Raw genomic sequence first — 22,412 nt, forward strand, 5'->3', positions numbered from 1 at the left:
AGAATTGATTTAAAATCAAACACTTTCACACTCATATATGTTTTTTTATTACTTTTATTAAAAGTACTTACATCATCACGTGCGTCGCCCTTATCGAACCCACTGTCCTCTCGTTCCTCACTCCTCAACTTATCCGAGTCAGTGTACACAACTCTATCATCTTTATAATATCTATCTTTAACTGTATCTTTGTAACCATCTTCTTTATCTCTAACTTTATAATTATTATTCGATTTTAAATCGTATGTGTTTTTAACAATTTGATTGCCAACTTGATCGAAAACTTTCTTGAAGTTAATTATTTTATCTCTGTCTTTCCTATCAATTATTTTTCTATCGTCATCTATTTTGTCATTTCTCTTGTCATCCTGGTCAATTTTATTATGTTTATAAGCTTGTTGGTCAATTTTGTCATTTTTATAAGCAGGTTGGTCAAAATTATCATTTTTATAAGCAGGTTGGTCAAATTTTTCATTTTTATAAACGGATTGGTCAAATTTCTCCTTTTTATAAGCAGTTTGGTCAAATTTGTCATTCGTATAAGCAGGTTGGTAAAATTTGTCATTGTTATAAGCAGGTTGGTCAAATTTGTCATTTTTATAAGCTTGTTGGTCAAATTTGTCGACGTTATTCGCGTGCTGGTCAATTTTATCAACATTATACGCGTTTCGGTCAGATTTACCAACTTTATGAGCATGTCTGTCATGTTTACTGTCTTCGTCGTCATCCTTGTTATCTATATCCAAGTGTACGTGTGTGTGTCTGTGCGTTTGTGGCGCGTGTCTGTGTGAGGGGCGTTGTTCATCTGAAATTAATAATAATAAAACTGTTTATTCATACAATGCTGAATAAATTTACATATTATAATATACAAGAAAGTTTATTGGCAAAATCTAGCTTCTAGAGATATAGGAAAATGAAATGATTGAGAATGAAGATGTTTTAAGGCGAGTAAATTGAAACTTTTATACACAAGTTTTTATAAAAAATATGATCTATACTAATATTATAAAGCTGAAGAGTTTGCTTGTTAGTTTGAACGCGATAATCCCAGGAACTAATGGTTCGATTAGAAAAAATATTTTGTGTTAGATAGCCCATTTATCGAGGAAGATTATAGGCTTTATATCATCACCCTAAGACGAACAGGAGCGGAGTAATGCGGGTGAAACCGCGGGACACAGCTAGTAACTAAATAACACAAATCTCACCAGAGTCAACATCCTGTGTTCTGACCATAGCTTGGTCCATTGGAGAGTCCTCTATAGATATAGGTTTAATTGCTTCTTCCTCTCTGCATAAAATATATTTACATAAAAATAATTAACACAGTTAATAAAAACAGCGTGTGTACCGAGCACACGTGTCAGAAGTGAAACTTATTTGGCAGGATTCAAAGATACCAAAATCGTCGCCTTACTCCATGACATGACGGTATTGTCATTATGTGACGATGATATTTAACTCTCAACGCGCCTAAAGAAGTTTCACTTAATAACTAAAAAAACACGCTTAAACTCATGAAATTATTGTCACCGATCCTTGATAAGTGTACAATGTTTGAATTAAATTGGGTCAAAATCGAGCGAGTCGGTTACATACAAACATACAGGTGAAGCTAATAAAAGCGACTTCTTCATAATATGATAATATTAAATTATAAAAAAAATGTGTGCGTGATCTAGTGTACATACGTAAGAAGTGAAACTTCTTTATGACCTTATTTTTCAAAAAATAATTTACTATATGCAACTTTACAGAAATACGTCAAATCACGCGTGGTAGGGATAAGAAAAAGATGGCGCGTAACGGATAAAGTGTCACGCGTAACGAAAAAATGTTACACTAAATTTTTTTCCAACCCCGATAAAGTAGTTTCACTTCAATAAATAAATAACAGACATACCTTTGTCGAGTGACAGTCTTGCCTCTGTGAGGACGTTTACGTTTGCGCTGTGAAGAATATTATAAATTTGATTATTTTTAATTTTTAATCGGTTTTATTTCAGATTTGGTTGTTATTGATCAAATTTAATGAAGTGATAAATCTTTTTTAACAATTACTACACAAATCGTTGTAAATTGAATTGTAATATAAAAGAAAAAACAAAAATATTGATTTAAATAGTATTTTACATTACAAAATGTACTAACCTTAGGCATATCAGTTGAAATCTTCGGTTTAATCTCAACAAAGTCCTCAATGATAATCTTCTTCTCTCCATCCTGGTTCAACCGCATCACATTCGGTCCAGCATCCTGATTCACTTCCGGCGCGTTGTCAATCACATCCATATTGACAGGCTGCACTTCCGGTTTCTTTTTGTCTTTTCTCTTTTTTGTGGTTACTTTTTTGGGCTGAAATAATAACATTAAATATAACATTTGTGGTTGGATTTTGGAATCACAGCTTCCTGATATTATGTTTAAGTTAGCTTATCTGTCAATTATAATGACAAAGATTGTATGAAAATCTAGTTTTCCATCTAGATTTGAATATCCATTACCTTTTTTAAAGTTTTGAAAATTTTAGACCAAAATTCAAGCGGTGAATCTAAAACGACTTTTTGTATAGGCAAAGCTCATAAAACTAATATTATAAAGCTGAAAAGTTTGTTTGTTTGCTTGAACGCGCTAATCTCAGGAACCACGGGTCCGATTCGAAAAATTATTTCACTGTTAGATAGTCCATTCATCGAGGAAGGCTATAGGCTATATATCATCACGCTAAGACAAAAAGGAGCGGAGCAATGCGGGTAAAACCGCGGGGCACAGCTAGTAATATATAATTTTACCTGATTGTCAGTCTGCGGCAACACCTGTTTGTGCAGATCTGTCACTCTGTGCTTCTGGAACACTCGCCCGTTGTTTATTACCTGTGATTTATATTATTTTGATGTGGTCAAAATATTGGTAAAATAAAGATTGTGTCTAGTGAACATATTTGAAATTTGAAAAAAGTTTGGCGAAAATATTGTAATATTGTATTGTAATATTGTAGTACCAAATGAAATAAGTGATCAAACCGAAACGACGATTTGTTGTGTTATTTTAAATTAATTTATTTATTTATATTATGATTATTCTAACTTAAGGCTACACAAGTTAGCTTAAGACAACTTAAGGCTACATACTACAATATGTAGTGTACGTGTGCGATGTATATGCCATGTGTGTGTGTGTATTCCATGTGTGTGTGTGCAGCTGTATCTACGCACCGCAATATCCCTATCGTTGAGCGCGGCCACAACATCCCTCACGAGCGAGTCGTTGGGCAACAAGCGGCGGTGTCGGCAGAAGATCTCCGCCTCCACGTGCTGCGAGCCGCCGGTCGTGTTGCGGACCAGTTTCAGTATGAACTTGTCCTTTTTGCCTTTTTTCCACTGGGAAAAAAATTAAATATTATAGGACATTATTACACAAATCGACCTAGTCCCACAGTAAGCTCAATTAAGGCTTGTGTTGTGGGTACTAGGCGACGATAAATATAATATTTAATAAATACATATATAGATAACACCCAGACCCAAGAACAAATGATTGAGTTCATCACACAAATATTTGCCCTGACCGGGGATCGAACCCAGTTACTTTACCACTGCGCCAACCGCGTCGTCAAAGTCTGTAAAGTCGGTTTACTGACGATAGTTGAACGTGACAACGTCCGATTGTACTTCGATTGTGCTCGTTCTGCGCTCTCGCTTGCACTTCAAGCCTTACATGGAACGCCTCAGAGCGAGGTAACGCCGCATGAGTCATGTTTTTTTCGTGCGTGCAGCTGGCTCTATCGAATTATAAGACGTTGTCACGTCAAAAAATTATACGTCAAATGAAATGATTACATCTACACGAAACTCATCATGATCATGTCAAAGTTTGGTTAATAATGTCTTATCGTCAGACAAAATTGCATTTACTTGAAACCAGCCAACCAGCCAAACAGCTGATTCAGGCTAACTCACTCTCACTCACGCTCACTCACGCTAACTTACGCTCACTCACGTTAAATCAGGCTAACTCACGCTCACTCACGCTTACTCACGCTCACTCACGCTAACTCACGCTCACTCAGGTTAACTCACGCTCACTCAGGCTAACTCACGCTAACTCAGGATCACTCACGCTCACTCACGCTGGCTAACTCACGCTCACTCACGCTAACTCAGGATCACTCACGCTCACTCACGCTGGCTAACTCACGCTCACTCAGGCCAACTCACGCTAACTCAGGATCACTCACGCTCACTCAGGCCAACTCACGCTAACTCAGGATCACTCACGCTCACTCAGGCTAACTCACGCTCACTCACGCTAACTCACGCTCACTCAGGCTAACTCACGCTCACTCACGCTAACTCACGCTCACTCAGGCTAACTCACGCTCACTCAGGCTAACTCACGCTCACTCACGCTGGCTAACTCACGCTCACTCACGCTAACTCAGGATTACTCACGCTCACTCACGCTAACTCAGGATCACTCACGCTCACTCACGCTGGCTAGCTCACGCTCACTCAGGCCAACTCACGCTAACTCAGGATCACTCACGCTCACTCAGGCTCACTCACGCTAACTCACGCTCACTCAGGCTAACTCGCGCTCACTCACGCTAACTCAGGATCACTCACGCTCACTCAGTCTAACTCACGCTCACTCAGGCTAACTCACGCTAACTCAGGATCACTCACGCTGGCTAACTCACGCTCACTCACGCTAACTCAGGGTCACTCACGCTAACTCACGCTGGCTAACTCACGCTCACTCACGCTAACTCAGGATCACTCACGCTAACTCAGTCTAACTCACGCTCACTCAGGCTAACTCACGCTCACTCACGCTAACTCAGGATCACTCACGCTCACTCAGGACCACTCACGCTCACTCAGGCTGACTCAGGACCACTCACGCTCACTCAGGCTGACTCACGCTCACTCACGCTTACTCACGCTCACTCAGTCTAAATCACGCTCACTCACGCTAACTCAGGACCACTCACGCTCACTCAGGCTGACTCACGCTCCCTCACGCTAACTCACGCTCACTCAGGATCACTCAGTCTAAATCACGCTCACTCACGCTAACTCAGGACCACTCACGCTCACTCAGACTGACTCACGCTCACTCACGCTAACTCACGCTCACTCAGTCTAAATCACGCTCACTCACGCTAACTCAGGACCACTCACGCTCACTCAGGCTAACTCACGCTCACTCACGCTAACTCAGGATCACTCACGCTAACTCAGGATCACTCACGCTAACTTAAGCTCACTCACGCCAGTTACTCTTTCACGCAAATACTATTGAACCGATTACAATGAAATTAAGCACACATATAGTATAGGGTAACTTGGATTAACACATAGGATAGGTTTTATCCCAGAAATCCCACGGGAACGGGAACGATGCTGGTTTTCCTTTGAAAAAGCGGGCGAAGCCGCGGGCGGAAATCTAGTCGTTTATAACATGTGTATGTTATCACAAGAAAATTATATTAATTTAACATAAAGAATCACAGACAGACCCGCAAACTATTTAAGTAATGACTACAAGAATTGACAGAAATGGGATTTAGTTAACATTTTTTACAATTAATGTTTTCAATTCTGATAGATAACGCAATTACTGTTTTTTTTTTGCCACCCAGGCGGAGCCAAGACGAATAGCTAGTTATATAAACCAAAGGTAATAAACCTGTAAACAAAACAAAACATACCTTTTTCCCTTTCCTTCCCTTCTTCTTTCCCTTTTTGTGATGACGTCGCTGGTCCGTCTCGTTGTATGACATTAGCGAACGAGATATCCGCCTATGAATATTATGTTAAAATATAGTATAACGACTTAGAAAACGTAAATTTGTAACAAAGATATAAAATAACAAAGTAATAAAAAATACAATAACAAGATTGTAACATTTTTGTTATAGCAATAATGTAACAACATTATACTGTAACAACGTCACATTATAACAGTACAGTGTAACTATATAACATTACAATACTATAACAATGAAACGATTTAACAACGTTAAAATATAACATTGTCAAAGCTGTACGTTTGTTACATTTAAAAAGCTGAATCAATTATGATGAACTTAAGCAAAGGGATAGTTTAGATTGTCTAAAAGTAAATACAAGAAACTTACCTTTGTCCTCTCAACTTTTGCAATCTTAGCTCTTGCTCGCTCGGCTCACCGTCTTCTGTTATTAAACATTTTCTAATGTATTATTCGGTAAAATATAATAAGTACCAATAAATTGTATAATTTACTATTAGTACATAAATAATTGTGAAACTAAAAGGTTAAATGTAATCACTAACTGAATGTATGACTAATGAAGAATGTATGTATTACTGAATAAATTTAACATTGAAACATTCAATTCAGTTTAACTTTGAAGTATAAAAAATGAAATACATACTTTAATTATGGTGAAATATACTTTGTGCAACTGAATGTGTTATAAAAAATGACACACGAGGTCGGGTTAAATATTAGTTTGAATGTAATAGAATGTACTGCGATTCTACACAGCTACTTAATTGATGTAGGTAGTTGATAACAAATCGCAGCAAGTCAACAACTATTAGCAAAGTGAAGGTCGTCGAACGTCGTATATCAACGTCCGAGCCCCTATTCACAGGCACGATTCGTACGAATGCGCCACGAGTCAAAGGAAAGCGGCAATTTATAGTCATCGACAGTTAGCATGTTTTGACAGGAAATAATGACAACTATTCATCCACTAAAATATTAAATCAAAAGTTATGTCTAACAGTATTATCATTATATCAGAAATAAATAAATTTTGAATTTGAATTAATAACAACTCACTATTAAGCCTAAACCCGTTCCCCTCAGTGTAGTCAACTCGCCACACTTGTTGCGGTGCGGTGCGGCAACGTCGCGCGGTGACGTCACTCGCTCGCGACGCGGTCAGACAGAGAGATGATTCCACGTGTTGGATCTCACCGGAGGGCAGGTGTTTCCAACGCTGTGTTTATATTTAGAAAGAAAAAACATTATTAATTCATTAATTCAACACACAATGAAAATGTGATCCGTCGTCGGTCGCCCGGCAGATGTGAAACATCGACATTGAAAGAAATGAAAAATTCTTTATTGCACACAAAAATACAGGATTACAAAATAAGAGCGATGCAAGTTAAAATATGTACAGAGGGCGGTTTTATCGCTATAAGCAATTTCTGCCCGACAACCCGCAAATGCATAAGGATAACATATTTTATGGTGATGGTGCAATATTATTTTGTACGATACATCATATACCATCATTTGCGAGCGTTCGGCATGTATCGCCACGCCAATAATGGGTATTACATGCGCCTATAGATGTTTAATATCAAAAATAAAACACAGAAAAAATAAAGAACAGTAAAATGATGAAATAAAATACATGCAGCAAGTGGCAGCACATGGAATTTAATCTATACTAATGATATTGCAAAAAAAAGGAAGTGTCTGTTTGTAATATTATTGGTATAGATCGCGTAGAGCGTATTGTAGAGAAGTCGAAAAAATGATTAATGTTCTTTAATTTGTCTACATCATCTAGATTCTAGAAGGTGAAGGAAATTATAGATATTTCTGGATTTTTTTTAAACATTTAATTAGCACTTTTTAAGAACGTTTTTTGGTGATTTGATTCAATAATATTTTCATTGTTTACACAAATTAATTTAAATGAACTTATTGCGAATTCTTATTACCACAAAGTACAGTCAGAAGCATAAATATATTACCATTTGCAGATTAGCAATAATATCTGTCATAAGAATGGGTTCAATAATATCTGTCTGCCCGTATACAGCAAAAATATCTGACATTAGTAGGCAGCATAATAAAGTGGCATCAAAATTATGTGACGAAAATGTTACAGCAAATAATTGTGACAACCTCTCGAAGCATAAATATGTGACGTCACCTAGGAGGCAATAATATCTGACACAATTTTATAATTCTGTATTGTAAAATATAATTGATTCAAAATTGACAAAAAAGCATAAATATGTGACACTAGCTTTCCGCCCGTGGCTTCGCCTGCGTTTTCACAGAAATACCTACCGCATAGTTCCCGATCCCGTGGGAATTTTGGGATAAAACCTATCCTAAGTATTAACCCAAGTTACCCTTTATATGTCTGCTAAATTTTATTGTAATCGGTTCAGTAGATGTCAGTAGTATTTGCGTGAAAGAGTAACAAACACACACATGCACATCCTCACAAACTTTCGCATTAATAATACTAGGTTAGTAGGATAGGAAGTAGGATTATAGTAGGACTAGTAGGATAAGATAGGATAGGATTTTAAAAAGGCCAAACGTTTTTTTATTGAATTAGTGTTTTGTATTTTGCTGGGGTAAGAATATGAACAAAAGACACATTATATTTTGTAAATATTTTTTTTTATGAAATTACGATAATATGATAACTTGCCATAATTTTCGATACTCAATAAAATAATAGCAATATTATAGGCTAATTATAGGTAAATGAAAATGAATAACGGAACAATCGTGTCAAACGCCGCTAACGTCAAATATAACAAAACATGTGACAAAACAATTTCTAAATAATACACGAAGGTTACACTGAACCTTCAAATAAAATAGATCTACCCAAGTGGTCATTCATATAAGTATATGAATACTTTAATTTTGTCATGATATGATATCCTTCTAATATTATAAATGCGAAAGTTCGTGAGTAACATGATTGTAAGGATGTTTGTTACTCTTTCACACAAATAAAAGACAAAACGGAATTTAGCACACTCATAGAAGGTAACTTAGATTAACGCTTATAAGAGCTTTTATCTTGGAAATCCCACAGGAACGGAAACTATGCGGGTTTTTCTTTGAAAACGCGGGCGAAGCCGCGGGTGTTAAGCTAGTAGGATATAATATCTAGACATACAATATGTAGTATACAACGACGGCACATATTAATAATTATGGTAATAATGTTTTAAAACAACGTAGTCAAAATAAAATTTATTTATTTTGTACTAGATTTCCGCCCGCAGCTTCGCCCGCGTTTTCAAAGGAAAACCCGCATAGTTCCCGTTCCCGTGGGATTTCCGGGATAAAACCTATCCTATGTGTTAATCCAAGTTACCCTCTATATGTGTGCTAAATTTCATTGTAATCGGTTCAGTAGTTTTTACGTGAAAGAGTAACAAACATCCATACATCCATACAAACTTTCACATTTATAATATTAATTTTGTATTAATTCAATATTTAAATTGAAAATAAAATTGCGTCAGATATTATTGCTTCCTAGTTGATGTCACATATTTATGCTTTTTGTGTGGAATCAACGCAAAATACAGAAATATAAAATTGTGTCAGATATTATTGCCACCTAGTCGGTGTCACATATTTATGCTTTGTGTGAGGAATCGATGCAAAATACAGAAATATGAAATTGTGTCAGATATTATTGCTTCCTAGTTGATGTCACATATTTATGCTTTTTGTGAGGAATCGATGCAAAATATAGAAATATGAAATTGTGTCAGATATTATTGCTTCCTAGTTGATGTCACATATTTTATGCTTTTTGTGAGGAATCTATGCAAAATATAGAAATATGAAATTGTGTCAGATATTATTATTGCCACCTAGTTGATGTCACATATTTATGGTTTGTGTGAGGAATCGATGCAAAATACAGAAATATGAAATTGTGTCAGATATTATTGCTTCCTAGTTGATGTCACATATTTATGCTTTTTGTGAGGAATCGATGCAAAATATAGAAATATGAAATTGTGTCAGATATTATTGCTTCCTAGTTGATGTCACATATTTTATGCTTTTTGTGAGGAATCTATGCAAAATATAGAAATATGAAATTGTGTCAGATATTATTATTGCCACCTAGTTGATGTCACATATTTATGGTTTGTGTGAGGAATCGATGCAAAATACAGAAATATGAAATTGTGTCAGATATTATTGCTTCCTAGTTGATGTCAGATATTTATGCCGTGAGAGGTTGTCACAATTATTTGCTGTAACATTTTCGTCACATAATTTTGATGCCACTTTATTATGCTGCCTACTAATGTCAGATATTTTTGCTGTATACGGGCAGACAGATATTATTGAATTAGTTCTAGTGACAGATATTTTTGCACATCGCCCCCTAGGCATATATTATTGCTCGTGACTGTACTACATAAATATCATTGATGTCAACTACAGTCAGAAGCATAAATATATTACCATTTGCAGATTAGCAATAATATCTGTCATAAGAACGGGTTCAATAATATCTGTCTGCCCGTATACAGCAAAAATATCTGACATTAGTAGGCAGCATAATAAAGTGGCATCAAAATTATGTGACGAAAATGTTACAGCAAATAATTGTGACAACCTCTCGAAGCATAAATATGTGACGTCACCTAGGAGGCAATAATATCTGACACAATTTTATATTTCTATATTGTAAAATATAATTGATTCCTCACAAAAAGCATAAATATGTGACACTAGCTTTCCGCCCGCGGCTTCGCCTGCGTTTTCACAGAAATACCGCATAGTTCCCGATCCCGTGGGAATTTTGGGATAAAACCTATCCTAAGTGTTAACCCAAGTTACCCTTTATTTGTCTGCTAAATTTTATTGTAATCGGTTCAGTAGTATTTGCGTGAAAGAGTAACAAACACACACACACACATACACATCCTCACAAACTTTCGCATTAATAATACTAGATTAGTAGGATAGGAAGTAGGATTATAGTAGGACTAGTAGGATAAGATAGGATAGGATTTTAAAAAGGCAAAACGTTATTTATTGAATTAGTGTTATGTATTTTGCTGGGGTAAGAATATGAACAAAAGACACATTATATTTTGTAAATATTTTTTTTTAATAAAATTACGATAATATGATAACTTGCCATAATTTTCGATACTCAATAAAATAATAGCAATATTATAGGCTAATTATTATAGGTAAATGAAAATGAATAACGGAGCAATCGTGTCAAACGCCGCTAACGTCAAATATAACAAAACATGTGACAAAACAATTTCTAAATATGTAATACATGAAGGTTACACTGAACCTTCAAATAAAATAAATCTACCCAAGTGGGCATTCATATTAGTATGTATATGAATACTTTAATTTTGTCATGATATGATATCCTTCTAATATTATAAATGCGAAAGTTCGTGAGTATCATGTAAGGATGTTTGTTACTCTTTCACACAAATAAAAGAGAAAATGGAATTTAGCACACACATAGAAGGTAACTTGGATTAACGCTTATGAGAGCTTTTATCCTGGAAATCCCACAGGAACGGAAACTATGCGGGTTTTTCTTTGAAAACGCGGGCGAAGCCGCGGGTGTTAAACTAGTACCTAGGATATATGTAATATCTAGACATACAATATGTAGTATACAACGACGGCACATATTAATTAATATGGTAATAATGTTTTAAAACAACGTAGTTAAAATAAAATTTATATTTATTTTGTATTAATTCAATATTAAATTAAAAATAAAATTGTGTCAGATATTATTGCTTCCTAGTTGATGTCACATATTTATGCTTTTAGTGTGGAATCAACGCAAAATACAGAAATATAAAATTGTGTCAGATATTATTGCCACCTAGTCGGTGTCACATATTTATGCTTTGTGTGAGGAATCGATGCAAAATACAGAAATATGAAATTGTGTCAGATATTATTGCTTCCTAGTTGATGTCACATATTTATGCTTTTTGTGAGGAATCGATGCAAAATATAGAAATATGAAATTGTGTCAGATATTATTGCTTCCTAGTTGATGTCACATATTTATGCTTTTTGTGAGGAATCTATGCAAAATATAGAAATATGAAATTGTGTCAGATATTATTGCCACCTAGTTGATGTCACATATTTATGACTAGCGGTCCGCCCCGGCTTCACCCGTGGTACATATTTCGAAATAAAAGGTAGCCTCTAAGTTCTTTCTCAGGGTCTAAAGATTATCTGTGCCAAATTTCATCAAAATCGGTCCAGTAGTTTATGCGTGAAAATCATACATACATATACATACATACAAACCTTTCCTCTTTATAATATTAGTATAGATTTGTATGAGGAATCGATGCAAAATACAGAAATATGAAATTGTGTAAGATATTATTGCTTCCTAGTTGATGTCACATATTTATGCCGTGAGAGGTTGTCACAATTATTTGCTGTAACATTTTCGTCACATAATTTTGATGCCACTTTATTATGCTGCCTACTAATGTCAGATATTTTTGCTGTATACGGGCAGACAGATATTATTGAATTAGTTCTAGTGACAGATATTTTTGCACATCGCCCCCTAGGCATATATTATTGCTCGTGACTGTACATACATAATACAAAATTGTTAATAAAAAAATAAAATACAAATTATGATAATAAACACCAACCTGTCCTCTTAGCTTTCCATGGCAAGTGACCATCAACACTCGCCGACCGCTGTCACTGTCAGCTAGAGACCTATACGGGTTTAAAACACGATTTAAATCTTATTTCCATGGGTTAAAGTATATTTTTCAGTACCACAGTTATTTGTATGTATGTACTAATTACTATTAAAATAAAATTGTTAAATTAATATCTTTTTAAGCTATTGCATAGTTTCTATCGCGGGCCTTGAGCGCGGGGACCGAATGCAGAAATTCCGTAACGAAAAAACCTCACGCTCCCCACGGGGACGGGCGCGGAGGTGTGGCTTGAAGGCATAGCATGCAATAGCTTTACCGCGGCAGTCCCCGAGTGACACACGTCTTTTTCTTATTTATTTTAATCAATTCGGATGCCGCAAATCCATTTTGGTTGTATGAGCAATTAGTATAGTGATGAATTATGTATGTACATTTAAAAAACAAATCGTATATAGTGATGAATTATGTATGTACGAATAAAAAAAAGTTGGGACCGTAAAACTTATGAATTAATTAAAAATAAATTTATATACTTCCAAATATTATAACAGAAGGTTCTATATTCGTCTGTATGTATGTTTTTTTTTAGATACACAAAAAATATTATATTTTTATGTCTAGAATTGGTAAATACCTGGTATATTGTAATTCAGCACACTTTTCTTCGTCACGAAGTTCCCCTTTGAGTGAAAGAGCAAAATACTGGGTTGCTTCTAGACCCTTTAAAATAAAGAAAAATTAAACTTATTATTATAAATAGTGAACATTTTGTTTGTCTGTAGCTTTGACACTACTTAAACGATTTCAGAAATTCACATCGCAAATTGACATGATTTTAAAAGATCAAGTTACAGAGTTTCTTGCCATCTTTTCTCCGTAGATAGCTTTCCGAATCGGTGGTAAATAGTAAAACTATGTAATGACGATTCAAAAGTGGTTCTAGAAGAAGTCTAATTGAATAAATACATGTTTGAGTTTGAATTTTGAGAACTTGAATTACGACTGTGTTTCTGAAGTGTGTGAAAATTGTCCTGAAATATTTATATTTATACTCAGAATTTTCCACTTCAGAAGTTCACAAAAACTTTGATTTGTTTAAAAAAATATAAAAAAAATCAGAAGGATTATACTCTAGATACGAACAAAGGTAATTTTTACCTGGGTACAACGCGAGCAAAGACGAGGTATGATGCAAGTTATAGTGTTATAAATTTAAATAAACAAATAAATAAATAATATATTACCTTATGACAAGGATATAATCCTAAAGGACTGGCTTCACCTTCTCTCTGTAGACTGTCCAGGCACATACCTGTAGACGGGTTTTGGAACCTATAAAGATATTATTATATATTTACTTATAAGTTAAATCTATAGCGTTTCTTACTGATTTCAAAAAGAGGCTAAAAAATAGAGTATTTAGAATGTACTATTTAGTTTTCTTAATTAAAGTGAAACTTTTATTACATCGTCTCAAACTATTTGGTCTGTGTAGCGCATGTCGCGTGTATCGCGGCTGCCGAGTAGGTATACCTACTCGGCAGCCGACCGTCACGCGACATGCGCTACACAAAGCAGTGTTCGGAACCGTTCGAACAGTTTCACTTTTACCGTGGTTTCATAAAACCACACAACATTTTTCTTTTTTTTTTTAATAATAATTTATAGATGGATGTGGTATTTTATTGTTAAAAATCATACATTGGAGAGCGTATTTCAATGTACAAAAATACAAAAAATAAACGCGGCATCGCACAACAAAGACGGTATATGTTTAATGTTGTTTAAAAATCACAGCACTATATGTATATCATTTAATCTCACTTATTTACATAAATACACTCATTATGTAACAAAAAAATATCATAATCAGTCCAAAAATTAAAAGTTATCAAACAAAAAATACAGTCGCATAGACCCTTTTTTTTTCTAGTCAGTTGAAAAAAATAAATACATTACCTGCCAAACTCACTAACATCTCTGACAGGCACGAATTTATCTCTATACACACGCGAGAGATACCAGCCGAAACTTTTGCAGCGTAATTTCTCGCGCAGTATTCGGCGATGAGTGACGTCACCGATTTTTGGATTATTCTACGAAAAAAGCATAGTTAAAATAATATTTTTTCCAACCAAAAGGCACTAGCTTTCATATAAAGAAGAATCATCGAAATTGGTTCACCCCGTCGTAAGTTCTGAGATAATAAACCAAAAAAATACAGTCGAATTGATAACGTCCTCGTTTTCCAATTACATACAAGTGAAGCTTATATGTAAAAGCATATTAAAAATATTTTTTTTCACCCTATTAGTAGTAGTATACAATAACCAATTAAACTCACACTCACTATTTATGAGTCTGCACATAATGGGAGTAAACTCACAATAAACAGCTAGACTCACAATCGAGTAAAATTCTGCCTGTGCAATATGCATCTATCAGAGTTTATTATAACCGTATGCAAATGAAAATTAACGACAAGACAAATAAGATCAAATTCTGTAAAATAAACTATTATTTCGGTATCATTGTGTAGTTATATACGATGTATAAAAAGTCTACAAAAACTCACCCTCAGATCAGGTCGATGCAAATAAAACAGTTCAGCATATTCGTCCATCCATACTTCGGCCATACGCGCTGTATTTATACCTGAAATTCAAATTCAAATGATTTATTGTGATTCACAGTAAATCAAAATCAATTGTGTTACACATCTTACACATAATTCTTTGCTAAAAATATATCCATTTAAGGGCCGATTTTTCAATGCTTGGTTAAAACTTATCCGTCCAATAAAGTATTACACGATAATATTAAAATGTTACGTAAACTGTCAAATACGGGCAATTAGAATACGTTTTTAAAATGGTAGTTTTATACATTATTCGACGAATAAGTTTTAACCAAGGATTGAAAAATCAGCCCTTAAAAATATAAAAAATGGATAAATATCTCACCATGTGTATCGGAATTAGCGGGCAGCCCGTACGGGTGGAACGAGCGGAACACGTGGCCCACGCGAGAACACGGAATCGTCTCTAATGTTCCACCGCCTGGAATACAAGCATTTGTATGTTTTTTTCTTGTGTTCTTCAAATTTTTTCATAAATTATTATTTTTTGCATAATATGTGTATGTGGCAGTCAACTAGGTAAATCAGACGTTTCATTAACGGCCTAGGCTCTTTATTAAACGGCTTCGTGTAATTAAGTTTTATTTAACGATACGCCGTTGTTAAATAAACGACACAACTCATAACTCAGATAATAAACTGAAAAACTAGCATACAAAAACACATCTTTATCAAACATTGACGTACAAATTACAATAAGTAATTAAACTCACTCACAATCATTTAAAAAAATTGTTTGAAATAAAACTCTCAAGACGGAGTTTTCTAATAAACGTATACAACTTTGAACATTACTGCTACGAAATAAGGTTTAAATTTGAATGAACATTACATTGCCGTTCGAATATTTGAATAGTCGATTGTGAGTCTAATTTTTTTTTTTTTTTTTTTTTTTTTTTTTTTTATGTATAAGTCGGCAAACGAGCTTGCGCGTCACCGTACAGAAAGCGATGATTGGCGCCGCCCATGAACAACCACAGACTCTGGAGTATTGTGGTTGCGTTGCCGGCCTTTGAGGGAGGAATACGCTCTCTTCTTAAAGTATTCTAAATTATAGACCTTGGGAAATGCCGAATTTGGAAGGTCGTTCCACAGAGGAGTAGTGCGCGGTAGGAAGTTCCTCCTAAAACGCACGGTGGAAGAACGCCAAGTATCGAGATGATGTGGGTGAAATTTGAGCTTGTGGCGTGCGCTTCGGTGGTGAAATTCGGCGGCTGGTATTGTACCGAACAGCTAATTATTGCAATGTTAGTATAAGAACTCACACTGCCATATCCTAAAGGACATTTCGAGATTTTCCCCTCCCCAGCCTGCCATCTGTTCGTCGTAAGCTCCTAATTCCCAGTAATACTGACGGTTTATAGCGAACAACCCGCCAGCCATTGTTGGTGACCTGTAAAGTGTAATATTAATAGTATTTTTTTTTTAATTTAATCTCAATTTCGAACAATTATTTATTCAATGACTTCTTTTAGAAGCACTTTTGAATTGTCATTACATGAATTTATAATTTATCAACATTACATTGAAGAAGACCCATGATAATAATAAAAAACATATATTTTTTGCTGGAAGCCTGATGGAAGGATACGGACTTTAAATACAGTCTTAAGTGCATATAAGCACTATCTTCTAATCCTACTTCCACAACTCACCAAGTGGGCGCTATATCTGACCCGCGGCGTTTCTTCTCCCACTCGGGCACGTCTATCCACGTGAAGTGGCCCATGAATGTGAAACCGCCTACCTGCACACCAATATGCATATAAAACCTAATCTAATACTAAGAAATAATATTATTTTGTGATATAAGTTCTATAGCACTATAAAATGAGAAATTTTTAAAGAATTTAAGCACGAAGCGAGATTCGAACCCGCGTCTTTCGGCTTCTCAGTAAAATATTTATTTCTAAATAACTTTAAATATTTTATTTTCAAAAGAGTTGCATTACAATTTTATAAAATCGGTATTTGCTATGATAAAAATGGAATGGTAAATACATAAGACACAAATATGTCTCACTTTTAAATGATTGCTTGCAACTTGTTAGATTAATTGAAATTCAATTCTCAATTTAGTACGGAATACAATATAGGTAGTAGGTACTCACATTTTATAAACTTTAATTTTTGCAAACAATTTATTCGATTCACAATATAAATATCAGATAATTCTACTGAAAATAGAAGAAGACATGCTAAGAAGTGTGTAGTGCAAGAATGTGTTAGTAAGAACCATTTATTTATTGTTACTGTTTTTTTTACCCAGACCATCAGTATTAAAACTGCATTCCTGTAAATATCGCTAAATATAACAATTTTTTCAATTAATTATTATCAACGGATTTAACAAATATTAAATGATTCTACATTCCCTTTACATATCAAAGCTCAACCATACAAAACATGTGACAATTCCAAAGACTATAGAAGCGCATACATCCTTTAACCACCAATCAACCGACCGAATTCAATGACATAATATAAACAACTAAACTCACAATCGTCTATTTAAAGGTTGTCTAAAAATTTCCGAGTCTCGTTGTTTAATTCATTCAAATTAACACCTTATTATGTGGCAGTAAAGTTCAAAGTCTATTCTACACAACTATACACTCAACTATGCCTATTAGACGCGAAGTGTAGTAATTTTCGAGTGTGATTGTGAGTTTAGTTGTTTATTGTACGTCAACGACAGAGCCAACTCATACTGTTCGACTTCTAATTGCACAGCGGTTTGATCAATTACATCGATTACTACAACTTCAAATACCTTTACCCCACAACCCTTAACCTCCATGCACAAAAGCCTATAACCTGAAACTGTTCAGCTGCCTCTAGCTGAAACGTGGTCTGATCAATGACGTCGATTAGCGGGGTAAGTACCGCGTCACGCTTGTGTGCGACCCGCTGCAGTAGCGGCCGCAGCCAATCAGCGGCCGCCTCGCAGTGTGCGTCGAGGAATACGAGCACGTGGCCGCGGGCTGCGCGAGCGCCGCGTATGCGTGCACGCATTAGGCCCTGTCTGTACGGGCGACGATAGGTATGTATAGCAAATATGTACGGTTTATGAAATAATTGCTGCTGTTAGCTGCAGACTGTGTGTCTTGGATTTAATGTTATGTTTGTTAGTGGTGGTTGCCTATAATTATTGTGACAGTACTATGTCTACGATAGTAAATATGTACTAAAAGCTTTTTATCTATGTTATGTCAATGATCCTTAATGAAATAAATAAATAATTACGTGGCTATTGTTTTTATCACTGCACAATTAAAATAACATAATGTAATAGATTTTAAATTGTATTTGTAAATGTTACGAAAGAAACAAACTTTCGAAACTTTTGAAACAATTCGTGGATGATTCGTTGATTTTTTATAATGTTTAATACAGCTTTTACACATTTCCAATTTATTTTATTGACGTTATCCCTTGATTGGATATAAGCTATAATTTACAAAAATGTTTCAAACTCGAATTTTCCAAGTTTGTATTTAGAAATTAAATAGTTATAGATTTATAATTAGGTAATGTATTTATATTTTTTTATTTATTAAGCATTTTTTATGGAGACTGGGAATTCCCCTTATAAGAAGACTAGACGAATCCCGAAATTATTTACTTATTAATGCTATAACCTTTAGACTTGGAGTTCATAATTCATAAATTATGACGTCCTCATTTTCTTGCTAAGGTGTGAAATATTAATTAACGAGCGTAGAATTAAATAATTAATGGCGTGAAATTAAATTACGGCACAATTGTTTACAGTACAATTTATGACTACGTATTGCCTACTTTAAGTATTAGATACCTACAAATTAAAATATACGAAAAGACATACTTAGAATTAAATATTAGATGTAAACATAGAAGATCTTCCCATCCCCACTAAAATTGAGTTGGTACAAGCTATACTTCATCCAATCCTCGATTATTGTGACTGTGCCTATCCCGATCTTAATGAAAACCAATTAGATGCTCTCGAACGCCTTCAGAACCTCGGTATAAGGTACATATTCGGTTTGCGAAAATATGACCACGTATCCCAGTTCCGTACGAAACTCAAATGGTTGCCAATACGTTCTCGGCGGAATGCACGCATGCTTCATCTTCTTTACGGCATATTGTTTGACGCTAGAACACCGAACTATCTTAAGGTGATGAATTAATTTTTCTAACATTTACGGCCCTTTTCAAACCTTCGTAATTTTTATATTATTAAAGTTGTCGGTATGAAAATTCTTGACAAGAAAGTTCAATAGTAACACAATACGTCTACCGTTTTAGAAACATGATTCCATGATATTTTCTCGATAGAAAAAAAATACAAAGTTCTCATTGTTATTTTTTTATAATCTCTGGCATCTTCAAAATAACAAACGTAAAGTTACGACTTTTTGGATATTAACTATAAAATATACAACCTATACGTCTACCGATTTAGAATTTTGAAATATGCGATGGTTTTGAAATAAACAAGAAATACTTGAAATTAGCGCGCGGCCAGCCAATATAGCGAGAGCCGCCCTGTACCTTCCTACCCCGATCGCTGCACGAGTCATTCCCGCTACGGCCGTCACACGGGGAACTTGTGTCGCTCGCGCAATCGTAAAAAAGGGTGACAACACGATAAGACAAAATGAGACAAATGGGGACAATAAAGAAAATAAGAAGAAGAAACATAAAGGTTGGAGAAAAAAGAATGCTTACAATTGGAACAAATTAATGAAGAAGTTGGTTTTATTTTAAATTTGATGATAATTGTATTATAGACGATGTTTGATATGTACCCCTGTTTTAAGTACATAACGAATGTGTAAGATTTTTTCATTTATAGCATAAATAATCTGTTCAGAAATCCGGAATCCAGAAGGAAAATAAACCCACTGATTGCTCACAATGTGAATCCACTCCTTCGTAAGTACCTTTATTCAGTCAAAAATGTATGTTATCAAAGCTATACTGGTTTAATCGCATGATTCCATTTTTAGCAAAAAGCAACAAAGTGCAAAGAAATAAAAAATCATGGTGAACTTAGTGGAAGTATGGCGGACATACATATGGAACAGGAGCTCATTGGAGTAGTATTATATTTAAAAAAAATACGAAATAATTTCAAGAATTACATTTCTTAGAAGGTGGTAGATAAGTATGTTGTATAAAGAATTTGATGTTGATATTTATTTCATTTATACTTATTACACCTGTGCGGGAAATTGCTTAGTAATAAAACAGGTTTATATTCATATTTACATAGTAATGTGAGTTTTCATTTCGAAAAATTTTGTGTAAGTATATTAAATTGAGTTCCTGGGTGATCTGGAAACACAATTGGGCCCGGAAGATGGCGCTGCAGTCACTCCTCCTAATGACATGAACCGATTTGGATGAATATTTGTGTGCAAATTTCATTGTTGTGGGATGATTGGTTGATTCGTTTTCACATTAGCTAATATTATGTATTTTTGTTGTAAACTTAATTTAATCCCTCAGTCCCCGGATCACAGATACAATAGAAAATCTATTGTGTCGCGGCCCGATCGGGCCGCTCGGTGGTCAATGGGTTAATGTTTATAATACATTATTATTGGTATAAATAAGCCAGTGTTCGTCTCACATTGCTGTACCTGCCTACCTACCCTACCAGGGCCTAACTTTGTTCTGGCTATTTTATTTTGATTATTTGTAATGAATAATTACAATTATAATAGAGTGCAAAAAATAAATACATGCGTCAATATATTTTGTGTTTTTTTTTAAACAATTTTTCTATTTAAAAAAATATCATTCCGACCGCGGCTTTGCCCGCTTGGAATTAGGTTATATCGTGAATCCTGTTTTATCCCACAGAAGTGTTCAGTTCGGATAAAAAGTATCCTATGTGTAAATCCAGGCAATTAGCTATATTTTATCAAAATTGGTAATGTAGTCTTGACGTGATTAAGTAACAACTAACAAAAAATATACAAATTAACATCCAAAGTTTCGCATCAGTTTTACTGTACTAGTGATATCTTCCACTCTTGACTTTGACTGAGAAGAATTAGGGTTTATAACTTCTGTCAGAAATAGTACCTTTCATTTCTGGGCATGATGTAATATCTACGTCAGCAACAAATTCTATCTAAATCAATTCAGTAGTCCGCGTTATTGAGTACCATTTCATTTTTTCAGAGTAACAATATTTTTTGTTATTTTAAAGGTTATTTATAACCTGTATTATTTTGTAATAAAGTAAACATTACGAAATGATAATAATTATTAATAATGTCTAAGTAGTTGTTAAAAAGAAGATTATTTGTTTATAAGCAAGAAAATAAAACCAATACTTAAATCAACAATTAAATAAATGTCTGACAATATTATAACTGTATGACGACTCCATACATGTTTGTCCCGAGTCGGCCAGCGGAAGCGCGGCGAGTTTGCAAGAATGACTTCGCGCACACCCGCGTTCGCGATAGCGAGCTATTAGACTCCGCCCGCCAAGCAGTGGATTTTTTTTTGTGTATCGTCTTAAGGAAAGATTTATATTTCGTCACTCCAATAGCTTGGTATTGAGATCTCCTTACTCCCTTTCTCTTCTAATTCCGTTTCATCACTCTAACTTTTACCATCACTCTTTTACTATGTACGCTATTAATCTTTGGAATTCGTTGCCAGATTCAATCAAACATGCACAAACCATATCTACGTTCGATAATTTGGTGAAAAAATATTATCTTTCGTTATAAATTTATACATATAATATTTATTAGTTATTTCTATATATTTTAAATTCATGTACTTATATAAATATTATTTATATATTTTTATATATTAATTATATATATATGTATATGTATGTATATATGTATATTATTATATATATTAACATAAAATAAAATAATTTTATTTATTTATTTATTTTTTATTAAATTTTAAGTGCTCTTTTGCTCACACCTCCATAAATGTATTCTTCCAGCATTTTCCAATATCACAGGTTGTCTGGTAGAAATCACTTGTAAGTGATAAGACCGCCTTTTGTACATTGTTCCTACGCGCTGTTTTCTTCTCTGTTATTTTATTTGGTGTGCAATAAAGAATTTATTATTATTATTATGTTTCTCATTTCCATAATACTCGGGTACCACCAGAAGGACAGTACCCGGATCTTTGGAAGGCTTACGTGGGGACACGGATCCAACACGCAGAGGCCCTTTCGAGAATTTTAATGTGTTGTGGGACACCAGCCGCAGCCTGCCCATGACTGCACTATAGAGATACAGCCCTGGGCAGTCCGCGGCCG

General features: G+C 34.7%; 1 protein-coding gene across 2 annotated transcripts in view; it reads right to left on the reverse strand.

Moving 5' to 3' along the window:
* LOC149476117 (uncharacterized) overlaps positions 1-22,412 on the reverse strand; it is a 31,248-nt gene that overhangs the window by 3,614 nt on the left and 5,222 nt on the right. The window contains exons 4-21 of one of the 2 annotated variants that reach the window (XM_089712092.1): positions 17,936-18,143; positions 16,774-16,865; positions 16,384-16,511; positions 15,444-15,539; positions 15,056-15,135; positions 14,440-14,576; positions 13,725-13,812; positions 13,115-13,200; positions 12,463-12,532; positions 6,836-6,995; positions 6,146-6,200; positions 5,717-5,807; positions 3,219-3,383; positions 2,796-2,876; positions 2,155-2,358; positions 1,907-1,953; positions 1,212-1,294; positions 72-805 (exon numbers count right to left, since the gene is read on the reverse strand). In XM_089712092.1, the coding sequence (XP_089568218.1) occupies positions 72-805; positions 1,212-1,294; positions 1,907-1,953; positions 2,155-2,358; positions 2,796-2,876; positions 3,219-3,383; positions 5,717-5,807; positions 6,146-6,200; positions 6,836-6,995; positions 12,463-12,532; positions 13,115-13,200; positions 13,725-13,812; positions 14,440-14,576; positions 15,056-15,135; positions 15,444-15,539; positions 16,384-16,511; positions 16,774-16,865; positions 17,936-18,143 (2,605 nt within the window). Of the gene's footprint in view, positions 1-71; positions 806-1,211; positions 1,295-1,898; positions 1,954-2,154; positions 2,359-2,795; positions 2,877-3,218; positions 3,384-5,716; positions 5,808-6,145; positions 6,201-6,835; positions 6,996-12,462; positions 12,533-13,114; positions 13,201-13,724; positions 13,813-14,439; positions 14,577-15,055; positions 15,136-15,443; positions 15,540-16,383; positions 16,512-16,773; positions 16,866-17,935; positions 18,144-22,412 lie in introns of both variants that reach the window. The other variant, XM_089712093.1, reaches the window with a different exon arrangement.

The sequence above is a fragment of the Colias philodice genome, chromosome 28 (assembly GCF_061535455.1).
Source record: "Colias philodice isolate Cphi_HAF_F1 chromosome 28, ilColPhil1 Martin Lab GWU primary, whole genome shotgun sequence".
In the NCBI taxonomy this organism is placed as follows: domain Eukaryota; kingdom Metazoa; phylum Arthropoda; class Insecta; order Lepidoptera; family Pieridae; genus Colias; species Colias philodice.